The 23,712-nt window shown below is 42.5% G+C and overlaps 1 protein-coding gene across 1 annotated transcript in view; it reads left to right on the top strand.

Moving 5' to 3' along the window:
- bpnt2 (3'(2'), 5'-bisphosphate nucleotidase 2) overlaps positions 1–23,712 on the top strand; it is a 58,065-nt gene that overhangs the window by 20,838 nt on the left and 13,515 nt on the right. The window contains exon 3 of the mRNA XM_043710294.2: positions 9,968–10,063. Coding sequence (XP_043566229.1) covers positions 9,968–10,063 — 96 coding nt within the window. The remainder of the gene's footprint in view (positions 1–9,967; positions 10,064–23,712) is intronic.

Below are 23,712 nucleotides of genomic sequence, written 5' to 3'. Positions count from 1 at the left end.
GGACATTTTATAGCTCGATTGCCTAAGATCTTGTAACTAGAGAAGCTGTACCTAGTTACTTTTGTCCCGAAGTCAGCGCTATAAGTGGCAATGTATAAACTTTTCACGGTACTCATTGAATATATGTGACAGTGATTCTAATTCTACCATCATCATCAAACCAGTCCGGTCTGCGGAATGGGCAGCACTGGTTATACCGATTGTGAAGCCTAAAAGGTTGGTTATGGGGATTTTGAACAAATGATAAACTGCTTTTCAGAGCTGGATAAAAACACATTCCCTTGCATAGGGGACTTTCACACAAAACTAGCAGGTGGTACTGTTCTTCACAAAACTGGACATGAGCCATTAGTACCTGCAATTGCGATTAGATGAGGACGCTGAGAGGTATGTTACAATTAATACCCACAAAGGTTTGTACCAATATATGAGATTGTCTTTTGGGGTATCATCAGCCTGTGCTATTTTCCAGTGGACAATGGCAAACATTTTACAAGGTCTACCCCAGGCCGCCATTTATCTGGATGACGTGCTAATCACTGGGTAGACCAATACAGAACACAATAAGAATTTGGACACAGTCCTTATACATTCTTCTAAGGCAGGTGCATGTCCTATTAAGGAAACATATGCAGTCGAGACAGCCTGAGTATTCTCCTTGGGCTACAGAATCAGGTTACACCTGTTGCAAGTTAAAGTGAGGACAATCAAAGGTATCCTGGTTCCCATGTCTGTACCTGAGTTTTCAGTCTTTCCTTGGGTTGGTGAATTATTACAGAAAGTTCATACGTAACCTGGCCTCCGTTCTGGCACCCTTACACCTGCTATTGAAAAAGGGTCAGCCTTGGAAATGGTCTCATAGTCAAGATGTAACCTTTAGGAAAGTGAAGAAGCAGCTATCATCGTCGATGGTGATAGCACACTGTAATCCCAAGTGAGATGTGGTACTGATACGCAATGCCTCCCTGTACAGTATTGAGATAGTGTTGGTTCACTGATGGCTGGGTGGAGAGGAACAGCCTATAACATATGCTTCCTGGACTTTGGCTTGCACCAAACGAAAATACAGATACAGAAGGAAAGTTTGGTTGCCATCTTTAGTGTGAGAACGTTTGACTAATACCTTTATGGATACAAATTTGTAATTGTAACAGACCACAAACCTCTGCTAGGGGTACTCAAGGAGGACAGGGCATTGCTGCCTACAGCTTCTGGTCAAATTCGGTGGTGGGCTCTTATTCTGAGTGCATACAATTACAAGTTGGAACATTGTCTAGGAGGCCAAGTGGCAAATATGGGCCCCCTGAGCCACCTCCCATTGGTGGATACACCATCAATGGTGGCACCACGTGAAAAGTCTGTTCTGGTTTTGAACTTTCTCGATACCCTTCAGTCACTGCTGACAATATCAGACAATGGACACACAAATACCCATCCTGGTGAAACTAAAACAGTTGGTGGTGATGGGGGAAACAAAAGGGACATCATAACCAGAATTGAAACCTTTTTGGACCTGGCGAGATCAGATCACCGTGGGGGAATAACATTTTATTATGGAGAGCAAGAGTGATTATCCTGAGCAAAGATTGCCTCCAGGTTTAGGATGAACTCCACCAGGAGTCATCCAGGAGCTTCCAAATAAAGATGTTGGTGGGAAGTTAATTCTGGTGCCCAGGATTGGATGCCAACATAGCTACATTGGTGGGGCAGTGCTCAGAGAGCCAACAAAGACTCCCAGCAGTTCCCCCACATTTGTGGGAATGGCAGGTAAACCCTGGACATGGTTACATGTCGACTTCCATGGGCTCTATGTGCTTAGTTATTGTGGATCACAATTCAAAGTAGTTTGGATGTGCATATCGGATGAACATGGAGATTTGTGGGCGGCACGGTGGCACAGTGGTTAGCACTGCTGCCTCACAGCGCCAGAGACCCGGGTTCAATTCCCGACTCAGGCGACTGACTGTGTGGAGTTTGCACATTCTCCCCGTGTCTGCGTGGGTTTCCTCCGGGTGCTCCGGTTTTCTCCCACAATCCAAAAATGTGCGGGTCAGGTGAATTGGCCATGCTAAATTGCCCGTAGTGTTAGGTTAAAGGGGTAAATGTAGGGGTATGGGTGGGTTGCGCTTCGGCGGGTCAGTGTGGACTTGTTGGGCCGAAGGGCCTGTTTCCACACTGTAAGTAATCTAATCTAATCTAATCTAATTACCATTGAAACGTTCAAGCATCTTTTGCAATACATGGACTTACAGAGGTGTTTGTCACAGATAGCAGGACATCATTTTCCAGAAGGGAATTTGAGTATTTTCTAAAGTCGAATGGCATTCAACGTCCAATGGTCTAGCAGAAAGAACAATCCAAATTTTGCAGGAAGACTTAAAGAAACAGCCTACAGCTTCACTCATTACGAAACTGTTCCAGTTCATATTTGATTATCGGACCATCCTCGTGCAACTGCAGGTATAGCTGTAGCAGAGCAGCTAATGGGGAGAAGTCTGCACCCAATTAAACCTGATGTTTCCAAACCTCAGAGGAGTGGGAAATGGCATCAAGAAAGCCAGTGCTGGACACAAGACTCCTCTGAGCACAAGAGGCAGTTTATTTCAGGGATTGAAGTTTGGTGTTGAAATCACAGGAATGGCCCTACATGGGTAAGAGGCATGGTCACCACGAGGTCAAGTCCCGTGACATACAAAGTTTGGGAAGGTGAGGCAGTCCCAAACAAGCATGTGGATCACATGGAAGCAGAAAATTTGCATACAGGACAAGAGCAAAACATAGCGGTCTCCTTAGAACATCTCGCAAGGCTGTCAAAGGTCCTCCCCCTTCATCTAGTGTCAAGGAAACCTATGAGGACATGATAGACATGGCAGATATTGCAGCCTTGACACTGTTAACCACCTGAAGGAGATGAATTTCTTCCCAGGAGCTCTGGGCACAAATGGCAGGCAATGGTCCGATACATGCCCGCCAGTATCCGAGGCAGGGTCGGAGAAACCGAACCTGGTGCTGAAACACACCAGCAGAAGCTATCGGAAAACAAATGGGTCTACATCCCAGGGCTTAGATGGGGAGGAATGTAGTGATTGGAATGAGGTCAGGCAGATGGACCTTATAGTATATGAGTTCCTTGATTAGACTAGGATAACAGCGCCAATCAGAGACCCCAGGCTGACAGATATAAACAAGAGTGTCAGGGGTTCTGCTCACTCTAGGAGCCGTCTCTGAGCTAGCTAGGTCAGTGTTATGTACTATACGCGTATAAATAATGGGTGATTTGGTGACAGGCTACCAGCCTTTGTGGAGTTATTTCAGAATATTTCAAAATTTGTTCCAACACCTTCTCGTACCCTTTCCATTTTAATTGGCATGCAACCCTGCCTTTTCATCATTCTCTAGCGCCACGGTTTTATTCCACTAGGGTGTCTTCTCATGAGGAAAAGTTTGACACGCTGGAATACATCCACCATGGTTTAGAATAAAAGGGAATGATCTTGTTGGAATGTGGAAGATCCTGAGAGGACTTGACAGGGTGGATGCTGAAAGGGTGTTTCCTGTTGTGAAGATGCAGGACGGGAAGATGACTGGTAGTCATTGCTCTAAAGCCAGGAGAGTACAAGTGCGAAAAAGACAGAAAAAGCAAGCATTGAAAACTGATAGAAATTGAAAGATGCTAATTTCTACTAGGTGCAACTTTTTATTCATTAAACTCACCATAGATGTCAGTTGAATGGAAAATAGGGGATAAGCTGTTTTGATGTTCTTTTCTCAGAGGTGTGGCTCTGCTTTATTCAGATTTCAATTTCTAAATGATATAGGTGAAATGGAATATTGTTGTATTTCTCTCTGTACTATATTTCCAAAAAAGCCCCTTTTGTGTATATGTAAGGCAAACATATTGATAATACTTATAGACTCATATGGCATGGAGTTTAACCCTTCAGTTTAACCTGTCCATGCTGAATATAATCCCAAACTAAATTAGTCCCACCTGCCTGCTCTGGGCCCATAGCCCTCCCAACCTTTTCTATTCGTGTACTTATCCAAATGTCTTTTGAATGTTGTAATTGTGCCCACATACGTCACTTCCTCAGGAAATTTGTTCCACACATGAACCACCCTCTGTGTAAACAAATTGTCTGTCATGTCTTTTTTAAATCTCTCTTCTCTCACCTTAAAAAATTGCCCCCTAGTCTTGAAATCCCCCATTCTGGGGAAAAGACAATTAGTATTAACTCTATTTGTACCCCTCATTATTTTAGAAACTTACATAAGGTTGCCTTTTAATCTCTTCCTCTCTTGTGGAAAAATATCCCAGCCTCTCCACCTTTCTTTATAACTCAAACATTCCATATCTGATAGCATTCTGGTACATCTCTTCTGCACCCTGTCCAGCTTAATAATATCCTTCCTATAACTGGGCAACCAGAACTGGATACAATATTCCAGAAGAGGCCTCACCAATGTCCTGTACAACCTTAACATGACTTCCCAACTCCTATACTCAAAGGACTGAGCAATGAAGGCAAAATACCTTTTCAATCACCCTGTTTATATGTGTCACAAACTTCCAAAAATTATGTACCCAAACCCTAGGTCCCTCTGTTCTAAAACACAGCACAAAGCCCTACCATTAATTGTGTAAGCCCTATCCTTGTTTGTTGTACCTTGCATTTAGCCAGATTGAATTCCATCTGCCATTTTTCAGCGCATTGCCCTATTTGATCAAGTTCCCTTTGTAGTCTTAGAAACCTTCTTCACTGTCTACTATGCCACCAAATTTGGTGTCGTCCGCAAACTTACTAACCATGCCTTCTATATTCTCATCCAAATCATTTATATAAATGACAAACAGAAGAGGACCTAGAACCAATCCCTGTGGAACACCGCTGGTCACAGGCCTCCAATCTGAAAAGCAACCCTCCACCACCACTCTCTGTCTCCTGTTGTTATGCCAATTATGTATCCAATTGGCATGTTCACCTTGAATCCGATATGACCTAACTTTACTAACATGCTTCATCACTTGTAGTTTGTTAGTAATATTTGTTCTTTGAAACCATACGCTGGAGAGAGACCAATGTAAAACAAGCACTCTCATCAGCAGATTAACAGTGCTGTGAATCAGTCAAATAGAGAAATGACTCATTGAAATAATGAAGAGAGTGGCTACACTATTGGGGTTTAATTCAAATGGAACTAGTCAGTATGGAGATTATTTCCTTTAAATATATCTATTATTTGATTGCTGTGTGACCTGATTTTGTAAAGTTCTGATGCTGTGGTTACAGTAAGTACCACCAGGGTGTCCTGAGTCAATTGTAGTCTTTCATAGACAAAGGGCTGTTCATTGTTATGCTTTAAAAACGTAAAAACCCAGTTCCCAACAGAATAGAAAGTTTATGTAGGATGTGATTTGTTTCCATAAACACTCTAGATGTTGTCATGTGGCAGAAACAACATGTGAAATTCACTCAGGTGTATTTAAATGGAGTCTAAAATAAAGCAAAACCCATCAACAAGACTTGAAAGTCTATCTGTCGAAATTAAATTAGAATTATCCAATTTATTACTTTATGCCTTAAAAAAACTCAATGATTTCATTATTGATGGCTATGTATTAAGTTACACTGATCAAAAATAACCCCTTTATTTGAGTGCCTTTGTTTCTTTCTAAATTCATTCTTGGGATGAGTGTGTGATGATTCTGCTCCTTTAATAAGGTTATACTGTCCTTGGTGCTTTTTTCAGGGAGGTCATAAAAACAGTGATTCTGAAAAGTCTGGTTTGGATGGATTTTAGGGCCAGTTTGGTTGTAGCTAACAGATACTGCCTCAGGCAAAACACTTTCAAAGTTAAAAAAAAACACTTGTACAATGAAAGAGGAGTGGCCAATTCTCCCAGTTCAGCTTTTTTCTGGTTAGGTTTTGGCTGTCTGGCTTTTCACTGAAAGCAATCAGTTAGTTTGAGGCTGCTGATCTCAGAAACAGCTGCGTGGAAGAGGGTGTTCCATGCTGCCATATCTCTCTCTCCTGTGACAGCCTGTGTTTGATTTTACCCTTTTGTGCCAAGGTGTGTTTATGGGGATCGTTACAAGTATTTAGAACAGCATCATTAAGTTGGGATAGTCTGTTGGATAGGTTCAATTACTCTGTATTCTGTTCTCTTTTGTTTGTTTCATTCGGTAACCTTGTAAATAAATTCTGTTTTGTTTAAAGCTAAGTGCTTTGACCAGCTGCATCTCTCCTGGGATATCCACTGCACACCTGCTTAAAACAGCTAGCAAAGTTAGAGTCTGGGCTACTTTCTTGAAATATTGTGAGGGGGGTCTGGCCTGATCCATAACAAGTGTCACCTGCATTCATTGCTTAGCTCGAATGACCTTGCATAAGGTCATGGTGGAAGACCTTTGAACTACTGTGGTGTTGCTCCCCTAAAGTTTCACAAACTATCCTTTTGTTATGATGCCAGCTGATGGTAATACTGGACAAATCAAATCCCAGAATGAAACCTGCTAGATAGATATTAAGCTTTTTCTTGTTTGTCATGAGGTCAGCCTCTGAACGTACACTCAAAATACTATTAACCTACTGTTAAGGACAGAACATAAAAGTTGATTATACAAAAGAAAACCACAAACTATATTACACCATACAAGAATTATTGAAATGATCTCATTACAAAAATCAGAAGGAAAGGTCCATCCCTTTTATCTCAGCAGTGTGCTGCAGACACTCAAATTCCATTGAAATGTAACCCCTAATATGTGTGAAAGCTTCTTATTTGTCTAACGGGTGTAAACAGTTTCCTTTAGGCAAGATTCGGTGCATTTACTTGTAGCTGTTTTCTTTGGTTATGTTTCTCCTGAGACCTTGAACACAAGCTGCTAACCCAGCTCACTTATTAATTAACGTGAATTCCCTAATCTCATACCTTCAGCAACTTTATAGGATGTCTCCCTCTCTGACACTTATGTTGCTTTCTGTTTCCACAACTTTCTTATAAATTCATAGAATCTCTACACTGTGGAAGCAGGCCATTCGGCTCATTGAGTCCATACTGATCTTCCAAAGAACTCCTACTCGAGATCCACAAGCCTGACTACCCTGGCCAACCTATCGTCTCAGCCTCCTCCTGCCCCACCGAATTCATCTCCATATACCTTGATATTTTCCTATTCCCCCCCCCCCTCCCAGTCCAGGAACTCCCCATAAGTTTGGGATACCACCCACGCTCTCCACCTCCTCCTAGACTTCAGTTTCCCTGGCCTCCAACACCACATTTTCACCATAGACATCCAGTCCCGCTACACCTCCATATGCCATGACCAGGGCCTCCAAGCCCTCCGTTTCTTCCTCTCCCGACGTCCCCATCAGTACCCTTCCACTGACACTCTCATTTGTTTGGTTGAACTGTCCTCACCCTTAATAATTTTTCTTTCAAATCCTCCCACTTCCTCCAGACGAAAGGAGTAGCCATGGGCTCCCACATGGGCCCCAGCTATGTCTGTATCTTTGTCAGCTACACGGAATAGTTTATCTTCCACAGTTACACCTTTTCCTCCGCTACATTGATGACTGTATCAGTGCCACCTCGTGCTCCCACGAGGAGGTCGAACAGTTCATCAACTTTACCAACACATTCCACCCTGATCTTAAATGCACTTGGACCATCTCTGACACCTCCCTCCCCTCTCCATCTCCATCAACAGTGACCGACTCAACAATGACATTTTCTACAAACCCACCAACTCCCACAGCTACCTGGATTACACCTCCTCCCACCCTACCTCTTGTAAAAATGCTATCCCTTATTCCCAATTCCTTCGCCTCTGCCACATCTGCTACCAGAAGGACCAGTTACACCACAGAACATACCAGATGGCCTCCTTCTTTAAAGACCACAATTTCCCCTCCCACGTGGTTGATGATGCTCTCCAGTGCATCTCATTCACATCCCACACCTCCGCCCCCGAATCCCACCCTTCCAACCGCAACAAGGACAGACCCCCCGTACCCCAGCCCCCCCCCGGTCTTCACCTTCCACCCCACCATCCCCCATGTACATTGCATCATCCTCCACCATTTCTGCCACCTACAAACAGACCCCACCACCAGCGATATATTTCCTTCCTCACCCCTATCCGCTTTCTGTAAAGAACGTTCCCTCCGTTTGTTCCACGTCCCCTAACAATCCACCCTCCCCTCCTGGCACTGTCCCCTGCCACTGCAGGAATTGCAAATCCTGCGTCCACACCTCCATCCAAAGGAGCCTTCCATGTTAATCAAAGTTTTACCTGCACTTCCATACATGTCATTTACTGTATCTGTTGCCCCCAATGCAGTCTCCTCTACACTGGGAGACAGGATGCCTGCTCGCAGAGCGCTCTAGAGAACATTTCCGAGACACCCGCACCAACTAACCTCACCGCCCCATGGCTGAACACTTCTACTCTCCCTCCCACTTTGCTAGGGGCATGCAGGTCTTGGGCCTCCTCCATCGCCAGTCCCTTACCACCCGATGCCTGGAGGAAGAACGCCTTATCTTCCACCTCGGGACCCTCCAACTCCCTGACATCAATGTGGATTTCACCAGTTTTGTTATTTCCCTCCCCCCACCTTATTCCAGTTCCAACCTTCCAGCTCAACACTGCCCTCATGACCTGCCCCACCTGTCCATCTTCCTTCCTACCTCTCCACTCCACCCTCCCCTCTGACCTATCACCTTTACCCCCACCTCCATCCACCTATCGCACTCTCAGATACCTTCCCCCTAACCCCACTCCCCTCCTATTTATCTCTCTGCCTCCCAGCCTCATTCCTGGTGAAGGGCTTTTGCCCAAAATGTTGATTTTCCTGCTCCTTGAATGCTGCCTGATTTGCTGTGCTTTTCCAACACCACACTCTCAGCTCTAGTCTCCAGCATCTGCAGTCCTCACTTTCGCCAAAGAACATCCCACCTAAACCCGCCCAGCCTACTCTGTCCCTGTAACCCTACAATTCTTTGGCTAATCCAACTAACCTGCATATCCGTGGACATTGAGTAATTGAACATGGCCAGTCCACAGATTCTGCACATCTTTGGACTATGGGAGGAAACCAGAGCACCTGGAGGAAACCCAAGCAGACACAAGAAGAACGTGCAAACTTCACACAGATAGTCAACCGAGGCTGGAATCAAACCAGCCTCCTGGCACTGTGAGGCAGCATTGCTAACGATTAAGTCATCATGCTGCCCTTATCAAGACCTCTTCCCCAGCCCCGACTGCCTGGAGGCTGCTAACAACAGCAACTCTGCTTTAATGAACTCTTCTCTCTGCATGAATCTGTTTCTTGCCCCTTCTCTTTTTCTCTGGGTCACAAAACCCAGTTCAGCAAACACCTGAACAATTATCTCCCTATGTAACATACTTTTACTTTAGGTAAAGTCACATAACCTTTTGTGAACATAGTTTTGAACTCACTGTTCAAAATGACTTTCTGTCCTTATTTTTAAAAACAGAACTTAAAAAAATGTGCTCTGAACTGAAAACTAATGCCAATTTCTCCTCCACATATTGTTCCCAAATAACAATATGTTATGAGCCACCACCACAATTATTGAACAAAATGCACAATAAAATAATCCCTGATTGGTGTCCCAGAGATGTTCCGTGATCAATTTGCAAAACATGGTGGAATATTATAAAATCTCCTCCATCTCTTTTTTCTTTGACTAATTGTCTTTTATTTCAGACATGCTCTAATGGGTGTCATTTCAATATATGAAGGAATTAATTTGGCAAGATGCTATGATAAACATGAATAATTGTACTTTTAAATAAATCTGTGATGTACAATTTATTAGCCATCGATAATGTTTTGATACATTAAGATAAAATCACATTGAACAGTGAATGCATTTCTCTTCTTTTTTAAATTACTTTTGATTTTTCAGTTTACAGCTCTGCGTCTTTTGTATTTCACAGAGGATCTGAAAATTTATGTAACCACTATGGTGTGTATAGCTGTACATGGAAAGCCAATCATTGGAGTTATACATAAACCCTTTTCAAAATACACAGGTAAGTTATTGAAATAAAAGAAATTAGTTCATGTGATAGAAAGAAAGTTGCTAAGAAAAATAGCATTTGAATTGTTATGTATTTATTCTGATATATGTAGATGATGCACTTCAGTAGCTTTCCTTGGTTTTCTCCTCAGAACTCAATGAGAAAACCAAGGAAAGCTGAGACTCTCCCCTCCCCTCTCTCCTATGGAGCCTAGAATTTACCATTGCTAAAGTCAAAACAGATGCTAGATTAAAATCAATCTACATTTCACCATAAAACACATTAGGTTAACATTCTCTCCTGAGTCAGGAGCACAGATTTGGGACAATACCCAGCCCTGCAAATCCAAAGACCTAGAACTTCAGATTTTCAGGACTGGGTTTTATGGGAGTCATGGTGGCCCACCTACAAAGAATTCAGTGTTGAGGAGAAAGTGAGGATTGCAGATGCTGGAGAATCAGAGTCAAAAAGGGTGGCGCTAGGAAAGCACAGCAGATCAGGCAGTACCGCAGGTGCGGCACGGTGGCTCAGTGGTTAGCACTGCAGCCTCACAGTGCCAGGGACCCGGGTTTGATTCCAGCATCAGGCAACTGTCTGTGTGGAGTCTGCACATTCTCCCCGTGTCTGTGTGGGTTTCCTCCGGGTGGGGTTGTTTGGTGCGTATGTCCCAGATATATTCCCTGAAATGGTCTGCAAGTTGGAGAAGTTAAGGGTGAGGACCAGTTCCACCAATTGAATGATCATGTCGGTGGAGGGGGACTGGTTAGATCAGCAGGAGAGGTAAAAATGGAGGGCTGGTAGGTCTTCGCCGTGGGGGATGGACGTATGCAGGGACTGGATGTCCATGGTGAAGATGAGATATTGGGGAGCGGCAATCGAAAGTCATGGAGGCGGTGGAAGGCGTGGGTAGTCTCCCGGATGTACGTGGTGCATGTTGAGATGTGAGGAGATGCATTCAGTGGGGCAAGAGCAGGGGGAGACAATAGGACGACAGGGGCAGTTAGGTTTGTGGATTTTGAGTAAGATGTAGAACTGGGTGGTGTGGGGTTGGAGAACTATGAGGTTGAAGCCTGTGGATGCGAGATCCCCTGAGGTGATGAGGTTGTGAATGGTGTGGGAGATGATGGTTTGGTGATGGGAGGTAAGGTTGAGGTCAAGGGGGCGCTGTCAATGAGTTGGCGCTGGCTTCGGTGAGGTAGAGGTCAGTGTGCCATATTCCCACTGTGCACCCCCACCCTTGTCAGGTGATTTGATGATGAGGTTGAGTTTGGAGTGGAGGGACTGGAGGGCTGCGCATTGTGAGGGTGAAAAGTTAGAGTGGGTGAGAGGAGTGGACAGGTTGAGGTGGTCAATGTCACGACAGCAGTTGGAGATAAAGAGGTCGAAGAAGGGTAAGAGGCCAGCATGGAGGGGGTGGTGGGTTCCAAGAGGACGAAGTATGTTGGAGACAGGAGAAGGGATCCTCTGAGGGTGGGTGGGAGTCAGGATTGAAAAAGTAAGCATGGAGCGGAGGCGGCGGGAGCAAAGTTCAGTGTTGCAAGGAGTATGGAATTTGTTAACCCCGGGGGTGTAGTAGGATGAAGAAGAATTCAGTGGTTGCTATTTGCAGAGAAAGACTGGTTGTAAGTCCCACCTCAGTGCCCTGGCATTTTTTCAACGATGTGAAAGAAACAGCAAAACACCTTACACAATTCCTAATCTTCATTCATTCCAACACATGCCATCTTATGCCCTTTTCTCACTCCAATGAGCCTGTGTACTTGCCATGCCAATCTATGCCCATCGCTATAGACATTTCTAAATTTTTTGTCAACTTTGTTCAACTCATGCCAACACATGCCTCCCCATCCGCCATCCTTCACTCACCCAGTCCATACCATGGGCATCCTCATGACCATGCAGCGAAATAAAATACCATTATTGATAATAAACTATTCATTCCATTGACTTCCTCTATTCCCTTATAAAAGCAATTTGAATTCAAAGTCTCACTTCAAAGAGTTTTAAGTTCTTAGAACTGCCAAACAAACTATGAACTGATAGGCAAACCTCTGTGTGATATTGAATGATTGGTTTCACAATCATGTAGCACTGGTCCTACATTGATAGCAGAAGTATTATGTCAATAGTCAGAGTGAAAAAGCAAGCAACTATTCTTTTTTAAAGACTATAATCAGCTCCTTTTTCAAATATTTGAAGAACAGAAGATCTAAATGACTTGATAGATTTCCTGACAATTCTTTTAACAGTACCAATGAATTCATGCACTGTTTGTACACAACTGTGTCCATTTTTAACAATACCAAAGGGCACCTTACCTCTCAGCAGGATCCCATGACTGTGTCAGAAAGAATACCTAATCTGTCTAAAGGAACAGATCTTTCGAACAGACCGCTGTCTCTCTAGGGAACTCTGGTGGCTTTAACCTCCTCCTCCACTTTTATTGTAAAGAGGTTTTGTTAAGACCTTCCCCTAGTGAAAATATATCTGACTGAGACAGCTGTACCTTTAACATATGCAATTACCTCCACCAACCGCAGATCTGAAATTAGAAACCACCTCCCAGTTTCCTCATTGTAAAAATGTTTCAGGGGCGGTGGTGGGGGAGCAGGGCATAATTTTCACTGAAGTGGAGAGTCTCTCTACCTACGCAGTAATTCTTGCCATGAATTTAAGTGATGGTGGAAGTGGGGCCCACCCCTGTCAATTCTAGAATTTGGAATAATTAAAGTTAAAGAGTTGATGTAATTAGAGGGAGTTCTACCATGTTCATTCCTCTACACCCTCCCTGAAAGCAACAATGATTATTACATCAAAAGTATATAAACATATAAGAAAGCATAAAAGTCCTGTTAAAGGAATATCCATTTTATTTTTGCCCAAGTGCCTTAATCTTGACTAGAAATCTACTTTAGGTGTATTCTTAAAGGCTGACCATGAGACTTGTTTTTGTCCAAACACACGCTTCTCTTTCCCTCACGATCCAGGGCTACTGCGCTGTGACTGAAAGCCAATAATTGTAAGGAGTGACTAGTCAGTTGAGGGCCACTGGACTCCCAATAAGCACCAGACTACTTTCTATTGAGCACCATTCTGTCGAAGTGAAGATCAGGATGTATGCAGTGTAATTTTTTATTATTCAATCAGGGATGTGAGCTTTGGTGGCTGGGCCATCGTTTATTGGCCATTCCTAGTTGTCCTTCCGAAGGTGGGGGTGATTCGCTTTCTTGACCCCCCCCCCCTGCTGTCCATTTGCTATAATTACACCCATTGTGCTGTTAAGAAAGGAGTTCCAGGTTTTTTTTCCAGCAACCGTAGATAGAAGGTGATATATTTCTAAGGCGAAATGGTGACTGGCTTCAAAGAGAAATTGCAGGTGGTGATATTCCTATGATTATGCTGCTTTTGTCCTTCTCGTGGTAGAGGTTGTGGTTTTGGAAGGTGCTGTCGAAAGGAGCCTTGGTAAATTTCTGCAGCATATCTTATAGATAAAACATTGCTACTAATGTGTATCATATGGTGAAGGGTATGATTTTTGCTACACCTTCAAACAATCAAGTATTTTCCTTGGTCCTGTATAGCATCAGGTTTTTGTTTTCAGTTTTGTTGGAGTTGTATTCATCCAGGCAAGTGGAGTGTATTCCATCACATACCTGACCTCTACCTTGTAGATGGTGGACAGGCTTTGGGGAGTCAGGAGATGAGTTAATTGTCACAAGATTCCTAGCCTCTGCCCTTCTCTTGTAACCACACTATTTATAAGATAAGTCTAGTTCAATTTCTGGTCAGAGGTAAATTCCAGGATGGTGATAGTAGGAGATTTAGCAACATTGAATGTCAAGGGGTGATGGTAGATTTTCTTTTGTAGGAGGTGAACATAGCTTAGCACTTAGGGGGAGAATGTTATTAAAATGTTGCTTAAATTAGAGAAGTTATTCTTTTCATCATTGTATCTAATTCAACATTGAACACTCCTATCTGAGGGATCTTCAAAATCATTGAATACAAAAACTGATTTGCTTAACACAAAGAATGATTTTAGCATCAACGTTTATCTCTGAAATTAATTTTATCTTAATTGACAAAATGGTCTCTTTTATCATCAGGTGTTTTCAGTCTTGGGTGGAGAAATTCATTTTAGAGCTTAAATGAATGCTTTCTATTGAACTGTTTCCTTCGGCTTTCCATTTGCTTTTAGCATTACTTATCCTGAGTGAAGGACTGACAGAACCACACTTTTCTCTGAGGTGGGAACAAAGAGGACATTCATTACAGCACTGAATCAATGCCAGCCTTGTGTAGTCTAACAGTCTATGCTAAGTTCATACTTTATGAAGAGATTTTTCTGTTTACCAAATGCATAGTATTTTGCTTGTTCTCATTGAAGAGTTAAGAGTTGAGACAAACAAAATGGAAATGCAAAACGTCTGAAGATTTTTGAGATTTTGTGGGAGAGAAGTAGGGCTAAAAGAATTTGCAGAGATAAGGAAAGGTGAGGTTTTAAAATGATCAGGGCGGCACGGTGGCACAGCAGTTAGCACTGCTGTTTCACAACACCAGAGACCCCGGTTCAATTCCCGGCTCAGGCAACTGTCTGTGTGGAGTTTGCACATTCTCCCCGTGTCTGCGTGAGTCCCCTCCGGGTACTCCTGTTTCCTTTCACTGTCCAAAAAATGTACAGATTACGTGAATTGGCCATGCTAAATCGCCCGTAGTGTTAAGTGTAGGGGAATGGGTCTGGGTGGGTTACTCTTTGGAGGGTCGGTGTTTCCACACTGTAAGTAATCTAATCTAAATTAAACACATTAAAAAAGAATTTTGAGTTGACATTGTTGTGGGACCAGGAAGGAGGAGATGATTGTTATGATCCAGACTAATTTTAAGACTGGACAGTCAGATCCTGGAGTGAAATCTGGTTTGATAGTTTGTTTTTATTTGGATTTAATGAGATAGCTTCTCATGTTTAAATGAACAGTCCACCAAAGAGACTCAAAATATACTTGTGATAATTTAAAGGTATTCAACAAGTGCTTAAAAAAAAATTAAACATCTAAATCATCTTTCACAAAACCAACTGGATTCTGTTTCATGACAGTCTGTGTGCATTTCCAGAGCTCTGTAAGGTGAAAGAGATCAATTTTCAACCAGTTGTCTAAGCCTGATTCTGCCGTAATGGATTAGGTTTCCAGCACTTTTAACTTCTTACTAATGAGGATTGAGAGATTTCTATTAAGGATGCCTGATTCAACAACTCTGCCATTTAAAATTGTTGAGCAATTTTAAAGAAGTTCTGGTATGCACCATACTGCCTGTATATCAAAATATTGGGAAACAGCAAACCAAGAAGATTGTGTTACCGTTTCTTTCATCCCAACATGGAACTTACATTTGAAGAGGCTGTGAAAAAGGCAAATGGTATGTAGGTCTTCATAGCCAGAGGATTCAAGTAAAGGAGCAAGGATAACTTGCTGCAATTGTACGGGATGATAGTGAGAGCACACCTGGATTATTGTGTGCAGTTCTGGTCTCCTTATCTGAGGAAAGTTTTTTTTGAACGTGGAAGGAGTGTATTGAAGGGTTAACAAGCATGATTCCAGGGACGGCAGGTCTGACATATGAAGAGAGACTGGATTAGTTAGGATTATATTCACTAGATAAAAATGCCAGAGGTTAAAGAATCCATGTTGGGTGAGTCTGAGCTGTGACTGTAGAAGTACGTTTTGCCAAATACCTTGTCAAACACTGGGAACTGCAACAAAAGTAATGATGGTTAACAAGAAAACAGATTAGACCGGAAATCATGTCATAGAGAGGAGCAGGACTTCTTCAAGGTGGGAGTACCTGGAAAAGATGTGACAGAGTTAAACAAAAAGCACAAAGAACTATGGATGCCGAGAGATCAGAAACAAAAGCAGAAATTGCTGGAGAAACTCAGGTCTGATGGCATCTTGGAGAGAAAGCAATGTTATCATTTCTGGTTCAGTGATCCTTCTTCAAACTGAACAGAGTCCTCACTTTGAACAATTTCTCCTTTAACTCTTCCCACATTCTTTAGATCAAGGTTGGGACTATGGGCCCCAGTTATTCATGCCTCTTTGTAGGATAAGTGAAATATTCTTTGTTCCAGTCTTATTTGAGTACCTCCCCACAACTCTTTCTCTGGTACATTCATGATATCATCAGTGCTGCTTTCCTCTTTCAAATGTAATTGGAAATATTTATCAGTTTTGCTTCCAATTTCCATCCTGCTCTCACCTTCACCTGGTCCATTTCTGATTACTACTTTCCCTGCCTTGACATCTGTGTTTCCATTTCTGGGAATAAGCTAATCACCAATATCCACTACAAATCTCCCAACTCTCACAGTTACCTTGGCTATGTGTCCTCACACCCTGCTTCCTGTAAAGACTCTATTCCATTCTCCCAGTACCTCCATCTCCCGGTATGATGCCACATTTGACAAGGGAGCCTCAGAAATGTCCACTTTCTTCCTCAACTGAGGATTCACACCGCCATGGTTGACAGGGCCCTAAGCTGTCTTCTCTCGCAATCCTTTGTCTTCACTCCCACAACACTGATAGGGTCCCCCTTTGTCCTCATTTCGCACTCTGTCAGCCTCCACATCCAAAGGATTGTCAGCCGCCATTTCTGCCACCTCTGGGATGCTGCCACCAAACCCATATTCCCCTCCCATCCATCATCAGCCTTCTTCAGGGACTGTTCCCTCCAGCATATAACGGTTTATTCCTCCTTCACTCCCAATGCCTTCCCACACCACCCCATCCACCCAACAGCACTTTCCCATGCAATCGCAGAAGGTGAAACACTTTCCTCTTCACCATCCAACACCCCAGACACACCTTCCAGGTGAAGCATCAATTTGCCTGCATTTCAGTTGATCTAATCTCCTGTATTCGCTGCTCACAATGTGGTCCCCGCTACATCGCGGGGAGATGAAGCGTGGACTGGGTGACTGCTTTACAGAACACCCGCGTTCTGTCTACAAAAATGACCCTGAGCTTCTGGTTGCCCGCCACTGAAACACACCACCCTTTTCCCTGGCCAACATCGCTGTCTCAGGCTTGCTAAGTGCTGCAGCAAGCTCAGGGCAAGCTGGAAGAATGGCACCTCATTTCCACACGGGAACCCTTCAGCCTCCAGGACTCAATACAGAGTTCAATAATTTTAGTCTCTAAACACCGATTGATTCTCCCAGGCTAATCTTTACCCATCCCTTTCTCTGTCCAATTGTTCTGTCTCTCCGGGCTCCACCTCCGCCTATCATTTACTCCTTCCCCCACCCCCTCCTCACCTTCAGCATATATGCCAACCTTTTCCAAGCTACAATCAGTTCTGAAAAAGGATCACTGGACTGGAAACTTTAACTCTGTTTGCCCTGCCAGACCTGCTGACTTTGTCTCGCAATTTCTGTTTTTGTAACATTTACTGGCGTTTCAAAGAATGAGGGGTAGTACCCGATCAAATTGTAACAGAATTGGACAAGGATAATGCAGGAATGACTGAGGAGCACAGGACCAAGGGTCACAGCAAAGGATACATGGGCCATTTAGGACTGAGAATGAGAGAAGTTTCTTGACCCAGAGAGTGGTGAGCCTGTGGACATCTTTGCCACAGAAAGTGGTTGAAGTCAGAACATTGAATGTGTTCCGGAAGGAAGTTAAACATAGTTCTTAGGGCTAAAGGGATCAAAGGTTTTGGGGAGAAAGAGGAAACAGTTTACTGAGTTCAATGATCAGCTGTGATAGAATGGAGAGGCCAGATGGCTTACTCCTAGTCTTATTTTCTATGTTTCTATGTCATCCCCTGCTCCCATGAACCATTCTGTCAGAATCGTAAGTCTCACTCTCTGCCCTTTAGTTTTTCCATCCTTTCTGACATGAAATGAACTCAGTGATTGCATTTGAAAGATGTGTTAATGCATCATGATTTGGAGAAAGAAATACAGGCTCTTAAATATTCAGTTTTCAAGTCAAGTTAAAGGAAAAAGACAATTTTATAAAAATAACAGAAAAGCTACAGACCCTCTCTCTTATTAATGAGGGGATCAGATAACAAGTTCTCCTGAATGTAAATGTGTAATTTAAAATTAGTGTCCAAGGTGCTTTGCCTCCCCATAATCCTCTGAAAAACAGCATTCAAAGGTCACCCTCCAAATGTCTTGAGTGCTGTGAGACTTCTGTACTGACATCATAGATGGAGACTAAACTCATTGCAGAAGGTTAGGGCTGATCAATTGCTGTGCAAGTATCATTTTAACAGCATGATCAGTGTTAATCCCAGCCATATAACCTATCTGTCACTGAAACTCAATATTTAGAAATGCAGTCACTCCTTCCTTCATCTCAATTATTATTGAATTGTTAATTTTAAGAAACCTTTTTTAAACATTTTTATATTATCATTTTTACTTGCTGTGATCCCAGTCATTTTTTTCCCTCTCATTATTTCACTTCTTGTACAGATTTGATATTGAATTCACAATTCTAACGGACACTTCCTGGTTTAGACGCTGTGATGCTCATAATTACTCTTCAAGACAATGGACAAGCACAAGCTCTCTCAATGACTTGTGCATTTGCTGCCCACTGCAGGCTCTGACCAATTATTAATAAGTTATCTTCATTTTCAACAATGTTTACTCATCAACACCGTTGTTATTAATATGCTACTTCTCAAGTTTGTTAAGCTAAAACATCCTTTGGAAATAAATAAATACCATAAGTGTCAAAGCAACAAATGCACATTGATATTTGTGTAAATAATGTTGCAGAAAACCATGAATGGTGAGGACCGAACCTACCTGATAGATAGGGAAAAAAGGAACATCTCTAAATACTCCTGACAGGCACAGCATGCAGGATATTTGTGTGCCAAAGTAGGCTGTAAAACAGCTAACTGAACTATCTGATGGATGTTGGAAACCCTTTTTTGCTGGATAATTGCAGACAAGATTGTTATGATCCTTGAAGTAATGGTGAGAGACTGGAAGTAGTCTCCATGGCAACAAATGCAGTTGTTGAATTGCCATCCCCCTAGTGTTCAAATGAACACAGATGGAAATGGTGAGCTGAACTTTGAACCTCACATTTCTTTCAAAGGTTATCCAAAAATAAACCACAGTCTTATTGAACCACTATGTTTTTTACACACACACACACACAGTGAAATTACCATTCCCCCCTTTGTATGGGTTTAAAGCTGTCAATTCTGTTTGTAAATAAATTCCATTAAGGTGCATGGTTTTATATGCATCACTCTTCCTGGCCTCAGGTTGTCATTGAAGAAATCTACTTTTAATTGAGGTTACACGGCTGTCAATTTGCACACAGCTCGCTTCCACAAACAGCAATATGGTCATGATCAGATAACTTTTTTTAATGAAATTGGTTAAGTGAAAATCATTGGTCAAGATCATTAGAGAAAACTAGCCTGCTGTTAAAGTAGGGACCAGGAGATCTATATAAGGTCATCCTGTAGTTTTCTGACAGAAAGGCCAGCAAATTGCATCATTGTTGTGACAGTGGTTGAGACCATTGTGCAAATAAACTGGACTGGAAGTAGTAATAAAATATGTTACAAGCAAAGTCTATCCTTAAAGATCTAAAGATGATCTGCACTTTCGCCTTTCCCTCATATTTTGACTCCAATCTTGAAACATGTTTTTTCGGAGTGACCATTTCATGCGGATTGCCACTCTGGTGCTTTTTCATGAAAAGAGGGAACTCTTCATTTCTGAGAGGAGATTCTGCTCAAAATTCCCTCCAAAATCAAAGAGTGTATTGCTGGGAAAGCACAGCCAGTCAGGCAGCATCCAAGGACCAGGAGAATTGATGTTTCAAGCATAAGAAAATCATCAGGAATGACGGGGTGGCCCAAGGGAGCTAAGAGATAAATGGGAGGGTGATAAGGCTGGGGGGAAGATAGTTCAGAATGTGATAGGTAGATGAAGTTGGGCGTGAAGGTGATAGGTTGGAGAGGAGGGTGGAGCAGATAGGTGAGAAGGAAGATGGACAGGTAGGACAGGTCAAAAGGGCAGTGCTGAGTTGGAAGGTTGGATCTGGGATATAGTGGGGGAGGGGAAATGCCCCACATCACAGTCTTCGACTCTGATCTCCAGCATCTGCAATGCTCATTTTCTCCCATTCCCTCTGAAATGCGGAGTCATGCTTCCATTCTGACAGTTCCTTCAAAGCGCAGAACTGTAAGAGGAAGGCAAACCATGCCCCCTTTTCACTGCAGTTAGCTACTGTTTTCTCAAATTGAAAGGTTCTGCCTGCTACTTTAACAGCTGCTGTTAAAGGATTAAGCACATCCGAGAAGTGTGATATTAGGATGCTGAGAGAGGGAGTGTGTCAGATGGGTAAGGTGTCTGGTAAGTAGGGTACCAACTGGGTAGGTTGATTAGATTAGATTAGATTACATTACAATGTGGAAACAGGCCCTTCAGCCCAACAAGTCCACACCGACCCGCCGAAGCGAAACCCACCCATACATTTACCCCATACCTAACACTACGGACAATTTAGCATGGCCAATTCACCTGACCTGCACATCTTTGGACTGTGGGAGGAAACCGGAGCACCCGGAGGAAACCCACGCAGACACGGGGAGAATATGCAAACTCCACACAGTCAGTCGCCTGAGGCGGGAATTGAACCCAGGTCTCTGGCGCTGTGAGGCAGCAGTGCTAACCACTGTGCCACCGTGCCACCCGTTGCCAGCAGTGGGAAAGGAATAGCATGGCAAGATGCAACGTGGCAAGGGGAGCAGATAAATGATGTGTTGTTTAGGGTAGGTTGGAAGAAATCTGATCCTTTGAGGAGTGGGATGACGAGTTTAGGTGTTTGGGAGGTTTGGATCCAGTGGTAGGTCACAGAGGGAGTGTGTTTGGCCTCAGTCCCAATGAGCAGAGGGGAATGGGAAGGTGGATTGGGGCAGGAGTGTTGAATTAGGTGCAGCAAGGCTGTGTGTAAGGGTGGTCTAATTCAGTTAGGTCAGGTGGGTACAGAGAGCCTTATGGTGTTAGGATTCAGTGAGGGACAGGGGAAAACTGGTTGGATCAGTTCGAGCTCGGCAAGGATGGGGATTGGACAGCTGCAGAGTAGGGACGGTGAGGGGGTCTAGTTGGGTCTGGTGGGGAGAGAGGCATCAGGGTTTGGATCAGGTCGTATCTAACGGGGGAGGAGTGGGAGAGTGTCAGGTCATTTGGGGGATCAAGTCCAACTGCGGAGGTGAATAGTTGGGTTGGATCTGGTGGGAGTGAAAGAAAGGGGTGAGGGTATCAGGGAGTCTTGGTCAGGTTCTAAATGTGTGTAAGGGCTCTAGGAGATGTGCAGTTGGTGCTGTGTGAGATAAGTATGGGCTCTGTTTGATAGTTACACAGGAGTTATGCTATGGATTTAACTGTCCCTTAGTGACTATTTTACTTAATTTCATCAAAACCATCTAAAGTCTCCAATTTAAATGGAAACGTTCAGAGAGATTGCAACATAAAGGAATTGCTCAGTGGACAGTTCAATTTCCTGGACAGTTCTTTCGAAAAGTGCTATGGTAGGGATTCCACAGGGGCCCCATGTGCAAATTCAATCTGCAATGACATATCCCTGACTGCTGCAAAATCTGACCCCATTGTGAATCTATATGGAAGGCCTGTTTTAAAGATCTGGTAATGTAATAAAATTTGTTTAATTTTTGCTCAAATTTAGAAATGGCCTGGAACTAATAGCTCTCCAGCCTACTTCACTTCAAGATGTTTTCCCTCAATCATCGATTGTGAAAATAACAATGTGTGACAAATTGCTGTCATTATTTCATTCATTTGATCTCTCCACCTGTAAAGATGGAATCGTATTTTTTCAATGTCACAGACAAGGATGGTTTGAACTAAATGAAATCCAGGAAATAGTTTGTTGGTTAAGTGAAAAGGTCAGGATCTCATTGAAAAAAAATATAAATTGTATGGATATTAAAGTTTAGGAGTGAATCAGTAAGAGCAGAAATAACCTTGCCCCTTTGTAATTTCTGATATAAATTGTAAGGAGTAATAAATTGATGTCAGATATTTTATTGAAGTAATTACAATAGGCTCGATAGCTGAGTCAGGGATCCAGAATTATTAGATACTTCAGTGGTGTTTTGCAGTTGGAGTTGAACAAAGAGTCTAAGTTAGGAGAGCTTTGTCGCAACTTGGTTTAGCAGTTATTTTTTGCACGTATTAGTATTTGGTTCAAAAAAATTCAAAGCATTGCATAGTAGGAAGCATTTCGGAGTTTCTTCCTTTTAAGAAATGCCTCGTACTTGATCTATAGGAATCTATTTGAAATTTAGTAACTGAACTTTTTCTCTTGTACTAAACCTAAGTCCTTAAATATGATAAACTCCCATGTTTATCAAAGACTTATAATGGTTAACTACAAAGTAATGAAATTCAAATACAGGTTTTCAGATCTTGGAGAATTATGAGAGGAGAGTATATTTTCAATTTTATTTAATTTTCAATCACTGCAAAACAAATGAATAAATGAAATAACCTTTTTAGTAACCATTTATTTTAGGTAGTGCCTTAATCTCTTATTCATAACTATGGAAAAGCATGACTGAACCCAAATAATTGCACACAGTTAATAAAAAGATGACCACGTTAAAGTTCCTCTTATGAGGAATTATAAACTATTACTGTTAAAGTACGAGCCCTAAATGAAATTACCAGGCATTGTCTATGAAACAACAAAAAGGACAATGACCTTTGTGCTACTTCCGATTTTGATCTATGTTCACTGCAGCCTATTTTCAAATTAGAAATGCAGAACATTTTGGAAAAAGTAATAGCGTGAATGATACAACATTTGCAGAATCTGTCAACAATCTCTGTATGGGAGTTTTAATGGTTAACAGCCAAACCACATACTCAGAGTATTCAAAAAATGTAAGGTTCAAGATACTGATTTGACCTCCAATGGTTTGGTCAACCATTATGGATACTAACATTGTATTCTATTCCAGAAAGCCAACTGGCGAATTATAGATCTAGAGTCAATCATTGCACACTTGTGCGTTTGTTTAGCGTTACATATTATATACACATACCTCTTAACTCATCTTAGGGTCAGAAGGTCTTGGTCCAAGTCCTAGCTTCTCAAGAGCTGTGCCATAACATGTCCATACAAATTAATTAAAAATAATTTATACATTCTTGTGGTGCTATGGTAGTGTCCCTGCCTCTTGGCCACAAGGGCTTGGTCCCAAGTCCCGACCAGATAAATTAATCAACAAACATAGTTTTAGCTTCTGAGCATTCATTAGATATTTTATATCATCCTGTTCAGAGATAACAGATTATGTCATAACCCTGGAACAGGTGGGACTTGAACCCAGGCTTCCTTGTCCAGAGGAAGCGACACCACAAGAGCCCCCTTTAAGTGTCCTCATTCTTACTTTCTAATGAGCCTATTCAGAGAAACTTTTGCACACCTCTGGATAAGTCTTAAACCTTACTTCTTCGTCCAGAGTTAGGGGTACTACCACTGTGCCTTGTGTGTATTCTTTTTTTTAATGGCAATTGTTCTGTGGTCACCATGTGGCTAGCTCTTTATTGAAGTCTTTATTGAATTCAAATTTCACCACCTGTCACGGTGGGATTT

This window comes from Chiloscyllium plagiosum, unplaced genomic scaffold (genome assembly GCF_037043375.1).
Source record: "Chiloscyllium plagiosum isolate Xiang-an unplaced genomic scaffold, Cpla_swu_hap1 HiC_scaffold_15, whole genome shotgun sequence".
Lineage (NCBI taxonomy): Eukaryota > Metazoa > Chordata > Chondrichthyes > Orectolobiformes > Hemiscylliidae > Chiloscyllium > Chiloscyllium plagiosum.
Note: the sequence above shows the minus strand (reverse complement) of the source record. Positions and strands in the feature narration are given on the sequence as shown.